Raw genomic sequence first — 23,624 nt, 5'->3', positions numbered from 1 at the left:
AAATATTTAATGATACAGGGACTTTTTAGTACATATTTTAAAGTATGCAATGATTACAGCTTTTAACATGGCCAACATTACAAGCTGAACATTACAACAGTCAACTTGTTTGGAGATTTTGGAGATTTTCTGAGTCTTCATTGTTGATGCTACTGTTGCAAAATATAAAACACTAAAGTCAGTTAATTCTGTCTGTCCTCAATATATGTATTCTAGTCCTTCCAAGAATGGAAACTAAATTACAAAGTAAGCTTTGTCATGTTTTGGAATAGATAGATGAACAATAAATCCACAATTTATTTTTTCAGTATATTTATTGACAGCACTGTTAGCCAGTGTTTGAAGTAGGGTGTTTTAAAGCAAAGTAAATTTGCACAGATAAAAGTCTTTAAAGAGGGAAAGGAGTCAAACTACAGCAAATTAAAATAAATGCAGGTTAATTTTCACGCACACATAGTGCAAGAGGGATCATTGCAAATGTATATTAAATCATTAATAGTGCTGTTGTCACTGAGCTTAATTAATACTTACTATTTAAATTTATCTCCTCCCACTCTACAGAGCAACAACCCTATCGAATGCAGTTTCCACTCTTTCCAATACAGGGATGTCTTTGAGTAAAGTTGACGAGCGGGAAAAGCAAGCAGCTCTGGAAGAGGAGCAAGCTAGACTACAAGCTCTCAAGGTTTGTGGCTTTCTTCCCTATTTAGCATTTAACTTCCTGTGTGGTTTGTGATTATAGTGAACTCCAGCTTCTTGTGTTCATTTTTAAGTCATTTGGATGCTCATTTTGTGAATATAAGTGGTAAAAAATTGATTCAGCATTCTTAAAGTACTCTTTTAATCAAATCTTGGATCTTTGACCTTGGAGTTGCAAACTTTGGGTTGGAGTGAGGGATTTATTTCTGTCACAGTGGTAGGCTTGGCAGGTTCTGTGAGGTTATGGATTCTAACGAACAGGTGTCTTGCAGTTAGAAGTCAGGCTGAAGAGAAGAAGCTCCGGTACATTTTGTACCTCATTCCACTTCTTGTCTTTTTCAACTCTATCATAGCATTTTAGCTGGTAATCACTCTGTGTTGAGCAAACTTGTAACAAGATTTTAATATTCATCCTCCAATTCAGAGGATGTTAATTTGGCAGCTTTTGCCTTATCAATAAATTGGCAACAAATTAACGTGCCTAGAAAATAACTACATTGTGTCAAATGAGATGGACACTTGAAAGATATCTGAACTGCATTCCTAATTTTTGTTGTTGTTACACTGCTTGCTTTGTACACAGATTCTGAAGCCTTGCGAGGCATTAACAAGCATGGCACCAATTCCAGCTCCTCCACCAACAAGCAACTTGCTAATGGGATAGATCTGCAGTTCTTGAAGTTCTAAATGTCTAGCATTGTCTTGCAATCATAAAAAAAGACATTTAGAAAAAGACCAAAACACCTTTGGTTGACCCTGGAGAGGCTGCTGTATCCCAAGTGTGACCACATCTTACCCGAATTTAACTTCTGACAAAATTTTAAAGGGGGAGAGAATTTATTTCTTTGCACAGTACTGTAGTAATTTTATGTTTTGCACTGTACTGCTGCCACAAAAAAGACACATTTCATGGTGTGAGTGGTGATAAACCTGATTCTGATATGGATGTCTATTGTGGACTGAGAGTGGGAAGGGGTAAGGGAGACAGAATCATACTTGGGAGAGGGGAGGGAGTGGGAGGCACCAGAGAGACTTTCTGTAATGGTCAGTAAACCAGTTGTTTGGAATCAAGTGACTGCCTGGATTCTCAGGGCTGGGTGTATCTGGACCTGTGCCACTGCCCACCCCAGTGCTCCTTCTCTGCCACCTGTCCCACACCCCTCCTGCAGCACTCCGCCCTCTCCATTCCCAACATTCTTTGCTCCCACCAGATTTACAAACTCACTCTCCACTCCACTTTTACAAATATAGTACTGTGCGAAAGTCTTGGGCACACTAGCTCTATAAATAGTATATGTGTGTGTATATGCGTACGTGTGCATGTATGTATGTATGATTTCATGTAATTTCAATTAACTGGTTAAGAAAATCACAATGCATGACCTAGCCTTGTATTCCTCATTTTGGTCTGGAGTGATTTTCAAAACCTGCCAGATGATGACTGCTACCCATTGACTTCCTTTCACCCTGCATTGCTCCTTTTTAGGATATTGTTTGGAAAATTATTTTAAATAGACTAAGTGATATCAATGGCCAAAAAAAAGTTTATTTTTTTGATTTGTGACTTGTGAATGTCTATTTTCCACATACCAACACCCTTATCCCAGTTTAGGGGTAGTAATGCAGCTTATCACATCCCAACCATGACCAACATGAGCTCTCCTAAATTGCATCAATTGAATTTAGGACATTCCAAGTCCGCAAACCAATTAATGATGTAGTTTTGAAGAAAATATTGAAGCTTTCTAACCAGGGCTTTATTAGATTGTAAAAACTTGGCCAAAAATTTAAATTTTTGGCAGACTTTACATCAGACAAAATGAAGATATCAGGGGAATTACTATTAAAGGGACAGAGCATAAATTGGCTTGTTATGCGGATGACATTTTGATCTATCTAGGGCAACCAACATACTCTTTACCTAAATTGATGTAATCCTTTGAACAATATGATCAATTATCAGGATACAAGAACAACATAGATAAAACCCAATTACTTTCATATTACTATAGCCCACTAAGAGAAATTGAAAGTCGGTACCCCTGGGCATGGCACACAGAGTCTTTCAAATATTTGGGCATCATTATGCTAAAAGATCTGGCAAAATTATCAGAATGTAATTATCAGCCCTTATTTAAAAAAATTAAGGAAGATGTGGCAAGATGGAATCTGATTCCTTTTTTTAGTCTCAGTTCAAGGATTGAGTCTATTAAAATGAATATACTGCCCAGACTGCTACATCACTTCCAGACCCTACCAATAGAGATTAATCAAAATCAATTCAATGAATGGAACAAGATGCTATCAAGGTATATTTGACAGGGTAAAAGGCCTAGAGTTCATCTCAAAACTTTGCAATTAGCAAAGGAAAAGGGGGGATGGGGCTTGCCTTCTCTTAGAGATTATTATTTTGCAGCACAGTTGAGAGCTGTGATATGTTGGTGCAACCCATCATATGACGCTCAATGGAAAAACATTGAGTGGGTACTTACCATCCCCATACAAGCAATTTTGGCTGATAACAACCTGCAAAGGTACATAAATACTATTGATAACCCATGGGTGAAATTGACTCTTAAAATATGGAAAGCTACTATAAAAGAATATAATCTAGAGGGAGATTCTTAAATGATGTGCATATGACTTGGATTTTACACCAAATAAATTGGATGCTAGATTTAAGGACTGGACAGCTAAAGGAATAACAGTTCTTTGCAACATAATGAAAGAAGGAACACTGTTCAGTTTTGAAATGCTTAAAGAGAAACACTTATTAGAAAAACAAGATTTTTATCAGTATTTACAGATGCGACAATATGTTAATAAGAGGCTTAAAAATGTAACCAAGGCAAATACATGCTTGATAGAGCTCTTTAGAAAAGCATATAATTCAGATAATGGTAGTAGAATCATTTCAAGAATGTATAAGGGGTTGTCAAATCTTAAAACACATTCGACTTCATACATTAAAACAAAATGGGAGAAGGAAGGAGGGATAATTATATCTGAGGAAGAATGGACAACAATATGGAGGTATCAATGGAAGTGTACCAATTCACAGAAATGGAGGGAGTTTGGATGGAAAAACTTGATAAGATATTTTATTACACCCTCTCAGAAATCCCATTATGATAATAACCTCCCTGTTTGCTGGAGAAATTGTGGAAATCAAAATGCAAGTCATTATCATATTTTTTGGGACTGCCCTGTTATCAAAAACTATTGAAGGGGGATACACAATGCCCTACAAGACATATTTAAATATGAAATACCCTTGGAGAGTAAGACCATATATTTTGGATATATACCTCAAGAATGGTTAAAAAGCGATAAATATTTAATGAATATACTGTTGGTGGCTGGTAAAAAGACTCTTACTAAGAAATGGTTATCACAGGAGAGCCCAACTTTAAATACATGGATGGAAATTACAATGGACATTTACAAAATGGAGAAGATAACAGCATTTGTTAATCATAAGCTGGAACAATTTGATTCATACTGGGAAAAATGGTTTAACTACATAATGCCTCATAGGCCTGATTTTATTCTCACAAATCAATGAATCTGTTGTTTTAAAAAAAAAATCACTCCCTACTTGTACATAGTTCTTTCCTTTTGCTTGTTCTTTCTTTCCACTCTTTTCTATAAGTGTATACCTCAGATAAATACTTTGTGGAGATTTGTGATATATATAATTATATGATATATATGTACAATGTCTGAAATACATCTTATGGAAATGTTTGTTTGATGATGAACTTCAATAAAAAAATAAATTACAAAAAGAAATAGAAACAGTCCCTTGAACTAGAAGTACCAAATCTAATCTCAGCATATGTAGTGTGATGCTATTTGAGCTGGATTTTGTTACAGATAAATAATATTTCTCATTATTTTAACAGCTAAATTCATATTTATTTTGCTTATACATATTACATATTTGCAGTCGTCATGATAAATTCAAATTAACTCTTCTTAACAGGAACAGCGGCATAAAGAGCTACCGATACAATCACAGTCTGCAACTGCATCCACCACTGTGTCTCCAAGCTCCACATCAGGGAAAAGCATAAATACAACAACAGCAGTTGATCTATTCTCAGTTGCCACACCAGTAACAAGTACTAACAGGTGAATAACTTTTAGTTTAACCCAAAATACTTTGTGAAAGCTGTGAGCCATAAATTTAATGTCACCATTTAACTACAAATAGAGCTCAATTAATTCATCTGAGTTGCGTGCTGAAAATTGTCAATTCTTTTAGGTATTTTATGTGAATATAATAGAAACTATCAAAAATAAAATTATCAGAAATTGGGTTGTAGGAGTAAAATTAAACTTCTTGTTAAAGTGCTTGTATATGAAAGTTTTGATTTTAAAAATACCAAGTACATCAAGAATACAGATTTAATAATGTGCAAATTAGCGTAACATTGAATACTTATAGTGAAATAAACAACTTGTTCGGATAGTAAGGGACAAAATTGGTTCTCTTGAGGATCAGCATGGTCATCAATGCATGGGGCTGAAGGAAATGGGAGAGGTCTCAAATAGATTTTTTTGTATCTGTATTTAATTGGGAGATGGACACAAAGCCTATAGAACTAAGGCAAAACAACAGTGAGATTGTGGACTGTATATAAATTGCAGAAAAAAAGGTGCTTGGTGTCTTGAGGCAAATTAGGATGGATAAATCTACGGAGTCTGACAGTATTCCCTCAGACTTTGTGGGAGGATATTACAGAAATTGTAGGTGCCCTGGCACAGCTACTTAAAACAGCCTTAGCTGTGAATGAAGTTCCAGAGGATTGGAGGATAGTTAATGTTGTTCTGTTGTTTAAGAAAGGCTTTAAGAATAAGCCAGGAAATTATAGGCTGATGAACCTGACATCAGTTGTAAGTAAGTTATTGGAAGGTTTTCTAAAGTACCGGATATATAAATATTTAGATAGATGGGGACTGATTAGGGATAGTAAAACTGGCTTTGTGCATGGTAAGTCATTACTAACTAATCTTTGAGTTTTTCGAGGAAGTTAGCTGGAAAGTTGAAGATAACAAGGCAGTGGATGTTGTCTACATGGATTTAGCAAGTCTATAGACAAAGTCCCACGTGGGCTGCCGGTCAAGAAGGTTCTGTCACTTGGCATTCAGGATGAGATAGTAAATTGGATTTGACAATGGCTTCACAGGAGAAGTCAAAAAATGATAGACGGTTGCATCTCTGACTGGAGGCCTGTGACTAGTGGTGTGCCGCAGAGATTTGTGCTGGGTCCATTGTTATTTGCCATCTATGTTATTTGGATGATAATGGGGTAAGCTGAATCAGCAAATTTGAGGATGGTAACAAAGATTGGTGTCATACTGGACAGTGAGGAAAGCTATCAAAGTTTGCAGTGGGTTTGGACCAGCTGGGAAAATGAGGTGAGAAATGACTGATGAAATGTAATCCAGACAAGTGTGAGGTGTTGCACTTTAAGAGAATAACCAGGTTAGAACTTGCATCATGAACTGTCAGCCACTGAAGACTGCATTTCTACTGCCCTCGCAGAGTGCTGTGTACAAAGCTAGGCAGGACGTTAAACACCTTCTTAAAAATCACCCTAGCCAGAAGTTTTCTTCAGAGTTTTTAATGAGAAAACTTTATAAAAGTAAAACACATATTAGATTCAATACAGAATCAAAAAGCACCTGAATACACTAATATTAACAATTATTCCACGATCAGCGTTAAACAAGGGAATGGACAAATGCAACATTCTGTAGCAATGCCGTGAATTAGAATGAACTCGTGGTACAAGAACAGTTTAATAGTGATGAAGGAACTATTATGTTTATTGTTCAAAGTACATCTACTAAGTGTATTCGAATATTAAGAAAGCTTAAGACTCACAGGTATTGCTATTTCAAGGGGCAAATAAAGAGAGGATGGAGATGGATGTCTTTCTACTCTGTTCGCTCCAAGTTGAAATCCAAATTAACCCACACAGGAAATTAAATGCTTGTGATCAGGAGTGACGTTTGTACAGAAGGAAGTGCGTACAAAATAAACAGCGTCTCTCGAGGCAGAACACTTCCAGCCTGACATCCATGATGAGAAATTTAACTACTGAAACCAAAAGTCAAACAATAATTCCATTAAGTCTTTGGCAAAGCAAGGACTATCTCAAAGACTGGTCTTTAGATGTTCTCACTTCAAAAATGTTGTCCTTGATGACATATTTGCTCATGGTAATATCTGATGAGTAGACCAGTGACACAGTGCTCACCCAATATGATGATTGGGTGAGGTACCTCTGAAGTAAGTTGTCCCTTAGTACGTCTTCCAACTTGCTGTTGCCCCTCAGTATTGACCTAGTTCACTAAGGTAACTTTGGACTGAAAGAGGGTCCTGCTTTGTGATGCACTACACTTCCTCTACGTATACCTGTCTTTGAACAACAAAAAGGATTCTAACTTTTGCTAGATTCATTTGCTCTGCAGAGAGGTTGCTTACAAATGTTATAACCACTACAAAGGCTGTCTTTAGTTACTCCTATAATCTTCACTTTCATATAGATACAGCTCTCACAGGGTCTAAAATGACTTGGCACTCATTAATCTTAAATTCACTGACACTGGGTTGACTAGCACCATCGAGGCAGACTGCACCCACTGTGACCCAACCCAGGTCCAGTCATTGGGCATAAGGTGCATCATGCCAACCATTGCACTGTTCACAAGCTTCTAATGCACAGAAGGAGTCTGCCAAGCAACAAGAGAATCTCAGCAGAAGAGTGGAGTAATGGGATCTTGTCAGCTATGTCCTTCAGATGTGAACCACTGTATGCAGTTTCAGGGATTGGGTTCTCATCCCTTTTATTGGGAATATGGTCGCAGTCAATGAGAGACGGGTAAGAAGACCTCCCCTCGGTTGACTCTGCGACAAATCCACTGGCTCTGCTTCTGGTAATTTCTGATGTTCTAGAACAGGGTTCCCCAATTAGTTTTCCACAAGGGCCAAATTATGTCAAGCATGCCAAACCAAGGGCCAAAATGTCCAGGATTTTTTTTTCATTGCGCCAGTACGTTGTTTTATAGCCAGATGTTGTTTTTGCTGCTATTATTATTATTATTAGTGGTAGTAGTGGTAATAATTCAGGCCTGGGATTCTCAAAGCCTGTGTTGTGGGTCACACAAGAAAAAAAAATGCACTCTTGAAAGAAAATAAGTCCAAAACCAACCATTTAATTATGACTCCAGCTGTCACATTGAGAACTCATCTGGGACTTACAAAAAAAAAACACACACACACACTTTACACAATCTATTTGTTCTTTTTAATTAAGCTATGTAGCATTTGAGGTATGAATTGTAGCTATAAATGAAATTATCAGTATTATTATTGTTGTAATATTTTTATATCACAATAAAATTGACAAATGGACAAAAATAAATTGATTCACTCATCAATCAGTGAGAGAAGTGACAGGCAATCCTTCTAATGTCGGGCCTATATTCTGTTGTGGCAATCCTGAGGCACTGGCCAAGATGTACATTGGAGAATCTGGTTCTGTCCTGGTTCTTGACAGAGTTCATTGAAGAAAACGATGACTCACATATATATGTGGAGGGGAACAGTGTGAATAGCAGTATTGCAATAGCTCTAGTGTTTTTGAATTGAACTTGGGGAACCATGTTGATTCGTCATTCACCCCAACATCCTTGTGTTGTGCTTTGAGCAAATCAGATGTTCCCATTTCCAAGACCTCCATCTGAAGAGTTGCCTCATCAATGGAAGGCACCAGCCTTTTGGCCTCTGCAGTCCACTGGCCGTTAGCTGAAATGGAGAACGGCTGTCTCAGGAAGAGGAGGATGTCACCTGAGAGTTTAGGGGAGCTTTCAAATCGTTCCCTGAAGTTTTCTGCCAGGCTTGTCACGAAATCCTTCATCACTGGATCCTCCCACATTTCGTTCTTCTAGCAATTCTCCCGCAGACATGGAAAGTGCAACTTTCTCCCGTGAATGAATGTCTCTCTCCAAAAGGTTCAGCTTTGACCGGAAAGCAGTAGGTCGTGCTCTCTAAGGGGCGCGTAGGTCAAGTGTACGGTGTGGGATGAGGTTAAAATAAATTAGAGCAGCGCGCGCTTTATTTACATGTTATGACAGGTGCGTTCACGTAAGTGCGAATGTGTCGGCGCGGTCCAGACATTTGGCTCTCGCGGTCTGGACCTGGCCCACCGACCGCCTATTGGGTTATCTGTTCTAGAGCATCTCTTTAGAATATACCGGGGAAGAGGCTGCATCTGATGGACGCTCAGCTGGCTCCCCGCTGTGTCCTGCTGTGGTTGTGTTGGAACTAGTATCCCAAGTTGCTGGCCCTGAATTTAGTTTTATCTGTGTCTAGTTCTTTGGAAGTATCAATATATTCTTGGCTCAGTTTTCTGGAGACCACTGGTGCTTGTTGCACCATGCTCTGCAATATATTGTTACTACTTCAGTTCTTGCTACTCCCCCAGATTCAATCAGGATGACCATCTAGTCCACATTTGCTCTGACTTTGCCTGGGGCTTCTCTGGCGAAACTCTGCATCTCACTCAAACTATTGTCCGATGGTGATTTATCACCACAGCCTGGTGCAGCGAGTCAGGGCTGTGCAGCTGGCCCTCCACTAGCTTCAGTTGAAAGGTGAGCCACTGATGCACGGTGAACTCTTCAGCCCTTGTGTACTCTTATCAAGTAATCAACACCCATGTCTTTCCAAGTTGGGTGACCTTGGGCTGCTCTTACCTTCTACTTCAAATGAGGATTCATCTTTGTTTGGGTTTAAATCTGAAGCAGAGGATGCAAGTTCAGGAGGAGGACTGGGTAAAAATTTGGTGTGAAGCATGACAGGAAGCTGGTTACTTTCTTCTCCTACTGCTTTGATTTCATCCTCTTGAGCAACCATGTCATATTAGAGGGCTTGTAAGTCGAAATCCGAAGTGACACACGCAGGAAATGACGTAATAAATGGCTTACAAACAGGTAGCAATACTTGTACAAAATAAACTGCATACAAAACAGGCAATGGCTCTAGAAGCAGAACAACGGTAGAACAGAGGGATCTGAAAACACAGATTATTCCTTGAAAGTGGCATCACAAGCAGATAGGATCATAAAGAGATCTTTGGCACATTGGACTTCATAAATCAGAGTATTGAGTACAGGAATTGGGATGTTATGTTAAGGTTGTATAGATGTTGCTGAGGCCTACTTTGGAGTTTTGTGTACAGTTCTGGTCATGTACATATAGGAAATATACCAAGAAGAGTGCAGAGAAAATTTCAAAGAATGTTGCCAAGACTTGAGTTCCTGAGTTATAGGAAGAGACTGACTAGGTTAGGATTTTATTCTTTGGAGTGCAAGAGAGTAAGTGGAGATTTGATTGAGTCAACAAAATGATGAGGGGTGTAGATGTGGTAAATGCAAGCAGCCTTTTTCAGGATGATTTCTGAGCATGAGTGAAAATAGTTCACTGAAATATGTGTTGGACTATGACACCAAGTTTTTCAGACTCTGTCTTTTTTGTGTTTTCAAAACCAGTTGACTATATTTGTTACCTGCAGTAGTTCTTGCCCCTTGTTGAACTTTCGGGGGGAGGGCGGTTAGTATTTAATGTTGATAAACCTACCTTTTGGCACATTTCCCAGAGAGGAGACGGGCTTTGAGCACTAGGGGCCCATTTTCTTGAGATCAAAAATTATGACTAAAGGTAGTGCAAAAAGTGTAAATCTTTGACGATCACTTCTCAATGGATTTAGTATTAACGGTCAGCATACTGATATAAATTCAAACCAATAAAAGATGCATGGATGTCATTGTTAAGCACTGAGAACGGCTCTCCTGCATTTTGCAGTTTCAATCTAGAAATGTCAGATCAAATTTTTTATGTTGGTATTTTTCATGTATCATTAAATTTGGAATTTTTTGGTTTCTGATGCAGTGCACCCAGTCTTTCTGACGATATCTTCAATCTGCAGTCAGCTTTTGTACCAACAGTGCAGAGCACCCCTGAAATATCAAAATCAGTAGCTAATGCTTGGGGAGGTAAGTTGTTCCCATCAACTCAAATAATTATTTTGACACCATCTTCAGTTTAATAAAGTATGAATTTGATCAGTTTGTGAATGAACTATAATCAATAACATGGTTCATTTTACCTTCATATATCTGAAAGAATTCTTGCTGAGCTTACAGTACAGAAAAGTTGAACAAAGACTGCAAACTAGACTTCTAAGGATTTTTCAGCAGAAATGAAACTGGGAGAAAATTAGTGAATGGACAGGAAATTGGAAGACAACCAAGAAGGATTCCGGGTATACATTTTCAGTCAGCAGAAAATAATTATCAGTGTCCTCCAGAGACCTATAATATGGTTACCTTTTTCATTTTATCAATTATTTAAAAGAAGAAATAAAAAACAAACTTGTATAGTCAAGTTTCCTCACTTGAATTACTCTTTCCTACTCTAGTTAAGAAAAGGGCATTGTTGGACAAAGAAAATGGACAGAAGTTGTGGTTGAAGTGATCTACTTTGGACTTGTGAATTTTAAAATGCTAAAAATTATGGCTGAGAATACAGTAAAGTCTGGGACCAAGCAACATCCCAGCTGTATTTAATGAGAACATGTACTTGTGGATTAGGTACACCACTACTTAAATAATAGCAGCATGATGATGTTGAAAATAGCCCCGATGTTCGTTGTTCACAAGAACAGGACAAAGTCCTACTAATTACTAAATGACAGTCTGCCCTCAGTTATTAACAGAACGATAGGTGTTCTCAATAGTGATATCAAGCAGTTCTTTCAGTAACTCATGAACCAAGTTTGGGTTTCAGCCAGATTACTTAGCTCCAGACTTCTTCACAACCATGATCCAAACATCGACCAGAGTTGAATTCCAAAGGTGAAGTCACAGTGATTGTCCTTAACATCAGTAAGGAGCTGAATAGCCATCAAAGTAAAAGCACTTTGATGATCAAAGTTATATTTCGCACAAAGATGGTTGTGGTTGTTGAAGGTTAATTATTTAAGCCAATGGATGACATTTCACAACAAAGTAAAACCATCTACATTGTAGTATCCTCCTTACCCCCCCCCCCCCCCCCCCGCCTTCCCATCAATAATTTGAGGATTGCCATTGAGTCGATATTCAACTGGGTCAGCCACTTAACTTCTCTAGTATTAATGATTATGCTGTTTTGTATTTTAAATAAATGGAATGTGCTTTCTTAATTAGTTGTATCGGTTTTTGAAATTTCAGTCCTCCCCACCCCCACCTCTAATATCCTGAATCGCCATTCTTCCCTTCTAGCTGAAAAATCATTTTTGTAAACTTCTGCACATTAACAAATTACTCCATCAAATTTGGGTCATATTATTGGTTATGTGTAGCTGCTCACCACTGACTGTATAAAGCAAAAAAATTACCGGGAGTTCACAAACCTGCTAATATCTTGTTCATTCATTCTAAATTCTGAGAATTTGATGACTTCTACGTCCCCAACTCCAAACCAAATTTAGATCCTGTCTCTGTTCACCCTTGCTTGGATTTGGGGTATAGATCTGGTTATGGGTAAGCACTTTATTATATTGTAGATGTACATTTAGAATAGATGAATATAAGCTAAGGTGCTTTTTCTTTGGTAATTAGATTTGTGACTTGTGACTGAAATACTTTGAGATAACATTAATCAGCACAGAAGTGCATATTCTCTACTTAAGCACTTTCGGAGATTGAACCTTTTGGCCTACAGGTAATTCAAAATTGGATGTGCACTCCTGAATTAATTTTTAAATGTATGGAGTGTTTTCAGGTCACATTGACACTAGCTGATAATACAGTTCACATTTCTGTAGAAACAATGGTATCTAAACTGGTGAAACTAATATTTTAATAATAATAATTTTCAGATAATTTTAGACAAAGTTTTAAGCATCAAGATATCTCTGTGGTTATAAGTAGATGTTAATTTGCTGTGTTGTAATCAAATATTCTATTAGGATAGAATGTGGCTCTATTACATGAAGTAGGTGCAAACTCTTTGGATTATAGCTTTATGCATCAGGTTATTTTTACAGTTAAATGCATTTGAAATCAAGAAGAATTGAGTCTTTTTTTTTAAATTTCAAGTGTCAAGGACCATCAACAGACAAAGGTAGAGTCAAATGACAGGTGAAGTAGAGGTTTTGGAGCTATGCTGTGAGTTTAAAAACCTGTTGCTTTCAAAAGGCTAGGTAAAAAGATAGATGGATTTAATTTGCAGAGCAAGAATGATGTATGATTGTTGTGAGAAGTATTTCTTTAGTAGCTTCTATTGATTGTCCAGGAGAGGTTGCGTCATTATTGTCGTTTTATCTTGTTACTATATAGCTGACATTGGTTCCGCTTATTGTTTCTCACTCTCCATCCAATAGACTCCTTTCTGCGTCTGATTATAATACAAACTGTAGCTGGACCTTGTGTTACATTCACATCTTAGCAGTAAATGGAAATTGCCACATTATTTTAATTACTATTCATTCTTGCTAAAACAGGTTCTCATATGTTAACATGTTGTAATTTAATTGGCTGTTTTGTAATTGTTTTTGCTGTCTCCTTTCACCCTTTGCCATTGTTTTTGGTCTCCAAGCTGTGCTACTCAGATATCTATGTAGGTAGAATTTTTCTTTGCGGCAGGTGTGTATAATAAGACTTGGAAACTCCCAAAGTTTCCACATGAATAATATTGGCAATTTAAACAACTAAAGAAGAATCATCATGTAGCTTGTTCAAACATGATATCCTACAAGATGTACAGATATCTAGAACCACATGCTAAGAAATTTAGGTTCCAAAAATGGCCATTTTATTCTTGAATCAATCTATATCAGCAATAAAAACAGATTGAGAGTTTGCCTGAAATGATGGGCAGATTCAAATTTCCACTGAGGAAGGTCACGCTTCAAGAGTTGTATGAAGGACAAATTATTGCAATAACATGTGTTGGCACTTGACTTTCTAGTTGAAGACATATTTGACCTCTAATTATTGGTTGCTCTATCTCCCAATAACGCCCCTGCCCCCTCACTTACCTGGCTTGGCCTGCCCATCATCCTTCACCCTTCCTTGGTATATCAATCTCCCACTGACCCCTGTTACACTGCACCCACTTCTCTATTTACTTGCTATCTTCCCTCTTAGTCCTGATAAAGGGTTTCAAGTGTTCACAGTTCCTTTCCCCAACAGATGTTTTCCAACCTGCCGAGTTTCTCATGCAGACTTTGTTGATTGAGTGTCAGTATTTTGACTGAAATGGAATTAATGCCATTTTTTCAGATTTGCGTGAATTAGGTATGAGTTTGCAGTTGTTGTAGAGCAGGCATGGGCAAACTACGGCCCGCGGGCCATATGCGGCCCGTTAAGCTTTTTAATCCGGCCTGCAGAACTTGATGAAATTATATTAATAAACCTCGTTAACACCTCAGATCCATCCTGAGAATCGCCACAACAAAACTAAATCCAGACTTGATGCGCTGGCTAAAAAGGGAGACCAACAACACTGTTCCCACTGAAATTAAAAATAAGTTTCTTCGTTGTGTTATGTAAAAAATGCATTTGAAAATATTTTTTTCAGTAAGCCTTACATGTTACATGTCATTTCTGTTAAGTGATGGACATGAGTAGTGCGCAGGTGCACGTACGTTCTCAAAATAAAAAATGCGCTCCAGGTCAGATAACGCGCTCCGCATACTGGCGCGCTGTCACTGTTCTGTCAGTGACACTGGTCGTTGTTGAGTTTTGGCACAGGGGACAATTGAATAAGAAGGAGCAGGACAAGTAGACCTGTATCTCCTACCGTTTTTGAAATAAAGACAGTCAGGAGGAGAGTGATGATGATAATATCTTGAAGGATGACAGAAATTTCAGTGCTTTAAAATAATAACTGTTACTATTAAAAAAAGCTGTATTTTATTCATTTAATTTTCAGTGTTTTAAAAGTCATTTCAATAAATAGCTAAATACCATGGGACTTCAAAGACAGATATTTTGTTGTAATGCATTTGTTCATTTTCAATTGAAATTAAAGCACATGTTTTCTACATATCCCATGATATTTTATTTTCTCTTATGAGGTGTATTACCAAAACACTCCATCCATCTGCTCCTGGTCCGGCCCCCCCTGTCAAATTTTAGAACCCTTTGTGGCCCACAAGTCAAAAAGTTTGCCCACCCCTGTTGTAGAGGATCAAGGGGAAATGATTTGGTACTAACAAATGGATCATTAGTGTGAATTTTTTTCTCAGTGTTGTACATTCACTTCAGAATGTCCTTCACAGCTAACAAAGTATATTTAATGTTCAGTTATTTTTTTCTGACATAGGAAGTATAGTGAATAATTTGCCTGTTGCTGGCTCTCGAAACAGCATTGTGTCACTGACTGGAAATTATTTTGGTAAAGTGTATTGTGAGTTAAATATCGGCCAAAATAAACCCATTTAGTGAAGTGAGAAAAGTTTAGTACTACACATAATTTTTGTAACTTTTTTCTAGATGTATTCAACTCTTTTGCTGAACCAAGTCCTGCTACATCCACAAAAATTGAACATTTTCCTGAGGTAGACATCTTTGATGCAGGTATCTATTGTGTATAATAAATACAGTGCAGTAATGATAAATCTAGAGCAATATAAAAAATATAGAAATTGTTGTACAGTGAGTGAGTATTTAGCCACTATGCTAGTTTTCAAATGCAGGTGGACCTACTTCAATCCTATTTCCATATCAAACCGGAGATTTTATCTGTTGATTTCCAGACTTCCTTACTTTTTTTTAAAAAAGCTGTTATTTTACAGTATAATTGAGATGAAACCTTATCATATTTTTCAAGGAAATAATAGTCACTAAGTGACAGAATCTTTGACTACTTTTTGAAAATCGAGGGTAGTTTTAATTTTTAGTTCTTGAAGAATGATAAATTTTAGCCTGTCATGATGTGGAGAGTGATGTTAAATATTTTGCTAATTTCATAATAGATGAACTGCAAATTTTAAGCTCTACAGCCATATATTTAATGTCCAAAAATGTAGTCACATATCATACATTTACTAAATTGTCACTTATGAATATGGAAGTTAATTGATGTATTCTACCCCTTGGGGGAGCACAGACTTTCATAGTAGAGCTCCAAGATACTGAATTTTTTTCATAAGAAAAGAGTCAATGAGAGGAAACTGATCAGAAATGTATAAGCAAAGGGAGAAATTTAGCGATGTCAAATGTGTCTGTTAGAGTCAGAGGCAGGAGAATTTGTATTGGGGAATAAAGAGAAAAAATGCAAATACAGTTAATGAAGCAAATTAGAGCTAGTAGAAATTTAGTACTAAAGAAGTTTAGACTGAAAGCTAATAAATCCTAAAGTACTGATGATCTAGATCCCAGAGTTTTTAGAGATGACAGTGAGGATGTTTGTTTTCAAAAATTCTATAGATTTGAGAATGGTGTCTACAGATTTGGGGTTAGCAAACAGGGCTAATAATTTAAGAAAGATAAGCAGAAGGGAGCTACCAGTTTTGTAGGCTAATATATTAGGCTACAGAATGCTAGCCTAATATATTTATGAAGAATGTTATACAGAATGTAAAAGAATTAGATGATTGAGCAGACAGCTGGGATTTATGAAAGGAAAATTATGTTAATCCATTCTTTTGGAGTTATTCTAGGATGTGGCTAATAAAATTATTTGTGGATGTAATGTATACAGATTTTCAATAGGTTGATCAGCAAAGTCAGAGCACATGGAATTGGGTATAAAATATTGCCTTGTATTGCCTACAGACAAAGGCCAAGAATATAAACAAACAAGTGCCATACTTTGATAGACAGTGACTAGTAGCATACTGTAAGGATCAGTGCTTGGGCCCCAGCTATTCTTAATCAATAAGAACAATTTAACTGAAGAAACCAAATGTCATACTTTCAAGTTTGCTGATCATTCAAATGTACACTAGATTGTGAGTAGAAAGAAGAATATAAAGAAGCGTCAAGAGAATACCATTAAGCTAAATGAGAGGTTTAGGAATACAATATAGGGAAAAAAGAGGTCATCCAAAAAGAGATCTCACAAATGACTTCACAAAGCAGAGGAACTGTTTTAATTAGTAACTAATTGGAGAATGTTGATTTTCAAAGGAATCCTTTTTCACACGTCTCTGAAAGGTATTAAAGAAAGGTAAATGCAAAGTTGGTCTTATAGAGGGCTCGAGAAGAGTGAAAATATCACTCCAATTATGTGTGACCACACTAAAATATACAGGTAATTGGGAATGCAATAACGATTCACCAAGTTGTTTGCTGGATGGTGGGTTTAGAATAGGTTGAGTAGACTAAAGCTGTATCCTTTAGAGTTTAGAAGAATGAGAGTGATTCTTACAGGGCTTAACATTGTGCTTATGGGAAAGATGCTTTCCTGGTTGAAGAGTCTAAACCAAGAATTAAAACCTGGGATAGGCCATTTAAAATTGAGATAGAGAAATTATATTCATGCAGACAGTCATGAACCGAGACCTCCATCCTAGAGGACTGTCACTGAGTCAAAAGAGAGATCAAGACTAGGGTTCTAGAGTGCAAAAATATTGGGCTAATGCAGAAAAATGGAGCTAACAGAAGATCAGTTACAATCATAGTTAACAATGGAACAGGTTCAAATGAGCCATGTTATATACTCTTCTTTGTAAGTCTTGTGTTATCCGAATTTCTGGACTTTTCTTCCTTTTTTCGGATCAGACTCTTTCACCTCAAAAGGATCAGCTTCTGTTCTTGAAGTTATTTCTACCCATGACCCCTTTCTTGGTGAGTTGCTTTCCTTTGAAATGTAAATTATCTGCATCTCTCTGTGTTCTCGTTGCTTTTTGCCCATGTGCGCTTGTTTCCTCCTGGCTTCTCACCCAGTTAATGTTACATGTTTTTTTTAATGTTTTACTTTTCATCAGGCCTTCTAATGCTTTCAGTTGTGTATTAGCTCTCTTCCCACACTGCCTATCCCCACTCTCTTGAACCACAGTCCTTTGCAAACATGCACACAGATATTATATTTCACACAGATATTGTTTTATCTTCTTCCTGTCTTTACCTACTAGCTACCACTCTCCACCCCATCAATCTATTCTGGTATGGACAGAAAGTCCCCCCCCCACCCCCACCCTCGGTTATGACAGGATTCTGTTCCTGATTTTGTTCAGTGTCCCCAGACTTCCTTGGCTCAATCCAGCCCCCAGTGCAGTAGCTTAGAGCTTGGGGATGTGGAGAAGGAAAGGAGACATGTATAAGTGTCCTATCTGTACCTGCAGCTCTACAGCAATTGGCAAATTTATCCTGCCAGTTTCCCAGGCATGCTCTTGATATGTTCAGGTTGTCCACAAGTTGAATGTTCATGACCTAGAGAGAACCTGTACCTAGAGATATTCTTTTCCATCCATCTCCTGCATGCATACTCTAATAAATCTTAATGGGGAGAAACTGTTTGAATCATTTGCTCATTTCTCTCCTCCTAATTTGAACACATATTCTCAAGTGCTCAGAGTTTAAGTTTACATAGAAAACCTACAGCACAAAACAGGCCCTTTGGCCCATAATGCTGCGCTGTTTTAGTTGGATTTCTTAACTTTTTGATTACCAGAAGCTGCTTCACATATTCAACACATCTTTCCCTTTGACCCTAAACAAAAAAGATTTTTTCCTTCATTTTTGCTTTTATGTATTGTCCATAAATTCATTTCTTAGTGGTCAGAAATGGATGCATTACTTAAGTGTCAAATTGGTTTTAAAATAGTCTGGAATTTGAGCTTTTAGAAGACCTGAGAGTTGTCTGATGACAGTTGATGTCACTTGCCGAGGAAAAATTACAGTTACAAGATTGGGTTTGGTTGCAGAGGGATGTATTTGAAAAGTTCAAAGTGGCTCGTGAGGTACCGTATCTGAATTGGGTGTTTTATAATGTTACAGTGTAACCTACAGGTACAAATTACATAATTGAACAGGGTTAAAATTGTAGAGCTAAACACCAACTGGAAAAGGAAAATTGGAAATCATTTTATAATTTATTGTAGGAAGTGTTGGATGGGATTTGGGGAGTAAAACTACGTGCTGTGGTTCGTATTCTCTCTGTTCATGCAAGCCAAAAACTGAATTTAATCAGCTTACTCCCAGTTCCCAGCTCTTGTCTTATAATTTTATAGATGGTTATTCAACTATCTTTAAAATGTTTTTCTGCCTCTATCATCTGTTTTGGTGGTGAGCTGCAGGCCAATGACCAGGTGATTTTTTTTTCTCAATTCTCCTTTAATCATAGTCATTAGTATGGAAACCAACACACTGGCACACCAAGTCCACACCAACTGGCAAGTATCCATTTATACTAACCCTGTACTAATCCCATTTTTATCAGTTCTTCTCATATTCCAACCATATTCTGGCACTACACTTGCCTGTACACGGTGGTCAATTACAATCAACCTTTAATTGATCAACACTTGGACACATGGCAACACACAGGGGAACCTATACCTTTCAGGAAGAATCTGTAAGCTCCACACTGATGGATCGATCCAATACTATGAGTTAGTGGCTCAATTACAACACTGCACCACACTGCTATCCTATTAACCTACCAATTAACTTGATTCTGTGGCCCCCCCCCCCCCCTAATTATTGATCCCCTCTGTTTGGAGGAAAAGGTTTCTGTTTTCCCTGTCCAATCCACTCATAATGTTTTTACACTTGGTAAACTAGCCCCTCAGTATCCCTTGATCCTAACAGCCCAAGATTAGTCAGTTAGATCCACAGGTATCAGATTTCATAATCGGAGGTTTAGAAATCACCAACTACATATATCTAATTGGAAAGTACATGATGGTGCATTAGGTGCATACAAGGTACTTTGTTAAAAAATTATGTTGCCATGATTATTTCTGGAGAACTGAGGTTGGATGACACCAGATTTTCAAATTTGGAGTCAAGAAGATCGTATGTGATCCCTTTTGGACTAATGTACATAGTCCTCTTTGGAAACAATTAATATTGAAAAGAAGGTGTATTTGTATCATCATACAGATTATAGATCAACCAGAGCAATGCTGTAACAAGAAAAATAAGTTAGGAAAAGAACAAGGTTTTGAATTGGAGTTTTTAATATTACTGTCAGTTCATTTAACTAGCAATTCTGCAAGTTATTTGTTCATGCCTCACTGTGCACTTTGAAATGGTACTGTGTTAGAGGTATACTCTTTTGGATGTATAAAATACTACGTCTCATTGATGATGACCAGAGAATTTTAACAGACATCAATGAATGCCTTCAAAATAAGTCGAAATATTGGCTTAATTGGTGTTTGTGGAATTATGTAAAGACTGCACCATTTTAAAAGTAATTTTTATAAACCATTTTGGGATATCTAATGTATGTACAGTAGCTCTTCCCTTTGTTTTCTGAATCACTCATTGGATCAAACTTTTTTTTCCCTAGGTTTTGCTCCTCAACCTGTCCCTCAGATGATTGCTCCAACACCATTGAATGTGGACTTCGATTCGGTGTTTGGATCCAAGTTGGGTGCCAATGATGCCCAGAATGCAAGCGGTAACAAGAAGTCCTTAGTTGCTTTAATCGTATTAAATATTTTCTGTATGTCAGAAATTGTTACAGCATTTTCTGTTATAATGTTGTTATTATATACTCAAGCAAAGCCAATTTTTTTAAGGCTTTGCAGTTTAACCTTTCCCCCAATCAAGATGCTCAACGTTCTTCATTCTCTGGTAAGGGTATCTGCTGATAACTATCAAAAAAATTAACCTACATATTCACCTGTTAATCATTGTTTTTTTTTCTATATGTGGCATGCTACCTAGGGACATCTCGTAGTTGCCATTATACATTCCAGTCATAGAAATGCCTGAAGACCTTATATTTAGTGCACCTTAAGATAAATTATTTGGAGTATTTTTTGTGGTTTATTTCTAACACCTTTAAATTTCCACTCAGTATACAGTAATGCTAAACTAATAGCAATAGAGAGTAAATGGGCTATTTAGTCCCAAAGCCTGATCCACTGTATATTGCATTCAAGTTGAATAATCAGATTCTCTAATGAAATTCTCTAAGTTGATTGAATACCTTCTGGTCATCAGAAATCAATCAATCGCAGGGTATAAAATTAAGAATTGGCTAAGCATCAATTACCATTGTGTTGTAGAAGTGTTTCTTCCTTCACTTTATTTAAATAGGCTACACTGCGAAGTCTTAAAAGAATTCTTTCAGAAATTGAGTATTGGATTTTTCTGCTATCTTTGGAGCTTCTTGCCTATTGAGCATTGTCTGCATTGACATTGATTCAGCTTTCTTATTACTCATTCTGTTTACATGCTTCCATTTTGACCTGGTGTCTTCCTTCTAACTGAATGGTGAGTTGGATTTCATTGCTTGACTGAGTAAAATCTGCTAACTAGAGATCATATTTATTTTTACACACACTTATAAGTATGGGCATATCTTTGTGTCTGTTTCTAAATGTGCCTGATCACGCCTGCTTCTGATTTTGTCAATCTTTTCAGTAAAAGCTCAAGGTGAATTTATTAGCAAAGTACAGATATATCACCATATACTACCCTGTGATTATTTTACTTGCGGACATTCACATTAAGTACATAGAAACACAGTAGAATCAATGAAAATTTGCACACAAAGGCAGACAACCATTGTTCAAAAGACAACAAATTGTGCAAAAAGAAAAAAATATATAATAAATATTGAGAACAGGTATTGTGGTGTTCTAGAATGTGAGTCCATAGGTTGCAGTGTGGAACCTAAGGGTCCTGTACCTCCTACCTGATGGTAGGAGCAAGAAGAGAGCATGACCTGGGTGGTGGGATCCCTGATGATGGATGCCGCTTTCCTGCAACGGCGCTCAGTATAGATTTGCTCAATGGTGGGGAGGTCTTCACCAATGATGGACTGGGCTATATCCACTACTTTTTGTAGGTCAGTGTACTTTAGTCAGTATCTTGCAGTGAACATAAAATCATCTTGTTTTGATACAATACTTATGCTATTACAAAACATCCCAAGGAACTTCACAAAGCTTGTATGTGGAGACACAAGAACATGTAAAAGAGATGGCCAAAAATGTAGACAAGGTTATTAAAGAATATATTTAGTATTTTTAGATTAAGATAAAATGATGCCAGCTTTTACCCTTGCATTTCAACTATAGTTACAAATGAGTAAAGTTATCACTGACTTCACTCAAAGAATACTTTTGCTTTCTATTAGGTAGCAAAGCAGTTTGAGGAGTAATTTTACATTTCTCTAAAACATGAGGAACTCATATGCATCACAAAATTCCTCAATAACTTAGAAAAAATAGATAATTTTACTTTGGATGATATTATAAATCTTTTGGAAGATTGTTTTAATCTTCTAATCCTGTTATTTTCTTGCTAGGTTTTGGTCAACCAGGTGAAATGTTGATGCCAACTCTCCTTGCCAAAAATCAGACAGCACCACCATCAATGAGCCAACAGAATAACAAGCTATTAGCAACGGACTTGGATTCATCCCTCGCTAACCTTGTGGGCAGTATGTATATAAGAACACAATAGCCTGTGTTGTTTAGCAAGTGAATTTCTTTTATAAAAGTAGTACTTCAAAGTTTTAGAGTTCTACGTAAATTTATTATCAAAAGTACATGGATGTCACCATATACAGTGCCTAAAAAAGGTATTAACCCCCTTGGAAGTTTTCATGTGTTATTGCTTAAAACATTGAATCACAGTGGATTTAATTTGGCTTTTTTGGACAGTGATCAACAGAAAAAAGCTATTTTGTGTCAAAGTGAAAAGCAATCTCCACAAAGTGATCTAAATTAATTCAAACATAAAACATAAAATAATTGATTGCTTAAGTATTCGCCCCCTTTAATATGACATACCAAATCATCACTGGTGCAGCCAGTTGGTTTTAAAAGTCACATTATCAGTTAAATGGAGATCACCATGTGCAGTCAAAGTGTTACAACTGTAGTAAAGATACACCTGTATCTGGAAGGTCCAACTGCTTGTGAGTCAATATCCTGGCAAAAACTACATCATGAAGACAAAAAAACACTCCAGGCAACTCCGCAAAAAGGTTATTGAGAAGCACGAGTCAGGAGATGGATACAAGAAACTTTCCAAGTCACTGAATATCCTTTGAAGTACAGTTAAGTCAATCATTAAGAAATGGAAAGAATATGGCATAGCTGTAAATCTGCCTAGAGCAGGCCACCCTCAAAGACTGAGTGACCATGCAAGAAAGGAGCTAGTGATGGAGGCTACCAAGAGACCTATGACTCTGAAGTCAGCTGGAAGAAAGTTCTATGGTCTAATGAAACCAAAATGGGCTTTTTGGCCATCAGACTTAATGCTGTGTTTGGCAAAAGCCAAACACCGCACATCATCAAAATTACACCATCCCTACCACGTAGAATGGTGGTGGCTGCTTCATGCTCTGGGGATGGTTCACTGCAGTAAGTCCTGGAAGGTTTGTGAAGGTAGAGGGTAAAATGAACGCAGACAAACTACAGGGAAATAATGGAAGAAAACCTGATGCAGTCTGCAAAAGAGCTGCGACTTGGGAGAAAATTTGTTTTCCAGCAATACAATGACCCCAAGCATGAAGCCAAAGCTGCACAGGAATAGCTTAGAAACAACAAAGTTAATGTCCTGGAATGGCCAAGTCAGAGCCCAGACTTCAATCCAATTGAGAACTTGTGGCTGGACCTGAAAAAGGCTGATCACTCATGATCCCCATGCAATTTGACAGAGTAGTTTTATAAAGAAGAATGGGGAAAAATTGCAGTGTCCAGATGTGCAGAGCTGATATGTTTCATCAG

The 23,624-nt window shown here is 37.3% G+C and overlaps 1 protein-coding gene and 1 long non-coding RNA gene across 10 annotated transcripts in view; one reads left to right on the top strand and one right to left on the bottom strand.

The window, feature by feature from the left end:
• The window catches only part of LOC140734314 (uncharacterized), a 51,465-nt gene that overhangs the window by 2,760 nt on the left and 25,081 nt on the right, over positions 1-23,624 (bottom strand). The gene's annotated exons all lie outside the window — the stretch shown is intronic.
• LOC140734309 (phosphatidylinositol-binding clathrin assembly protein) overlaps positions 1-23,624 on the top strand; it is a 117,232-nt gene that overhangs the window by 78,259 nt on the left and 15,349 nt on the right. For 2 of the 9 annotated variants that reach the window (XM_073058095.1, XM_073058097.1), the window contains 7 exons: positions 562-685; positions 4,685-4,833; positions 10,664-10,767; positions 15,256-15,339; positions 17,488-17,553; positions 20,225-20,335; positions 22,196-22,330. In XM_073058095.1, coding sequence (XP_072914196.1) covers positions 562-685; positions 4,685-4,833; positions 10,664-10,767; positions 15,256-15,339; positions 17,488-17,553; positions 20,225-20,335; positions 22,196-22,330 — 773 coding nt within the window. The remainder of the gene's footprint in view (positions 1-561; positions 686-4,684; positions 4,834-10,663; positions 10,768-15,255; positions 15,340-17,487; positions 17,554-20,224; positions 20,336-22,195; positions 22,331-23,624) is intronic. The other 7 variants (XM_073058101.1, XM_073058103.1, XM_073058100.1 and 4 more) reach the window with 5 other exon arrangements.

The sequence above is a fragment of the Hemitrygon akajei genome, chromosome 10 (assembly GCF_048418815.1).
Source record: "Hemitrygon akajei chromosome 10, sHemAka1.3, whole genome shotgun sequence".
Taxonomy (NCBI): Eukaryota; Metazoa; Chordata; class Chondrichthyes; order Myliobatiformes; family Dasyatidae; genus Hemitrygon; species Hemitrygon akajei.
This window is presented reverse-complemented; position numbering and strand designations above follow the sequence as displayed.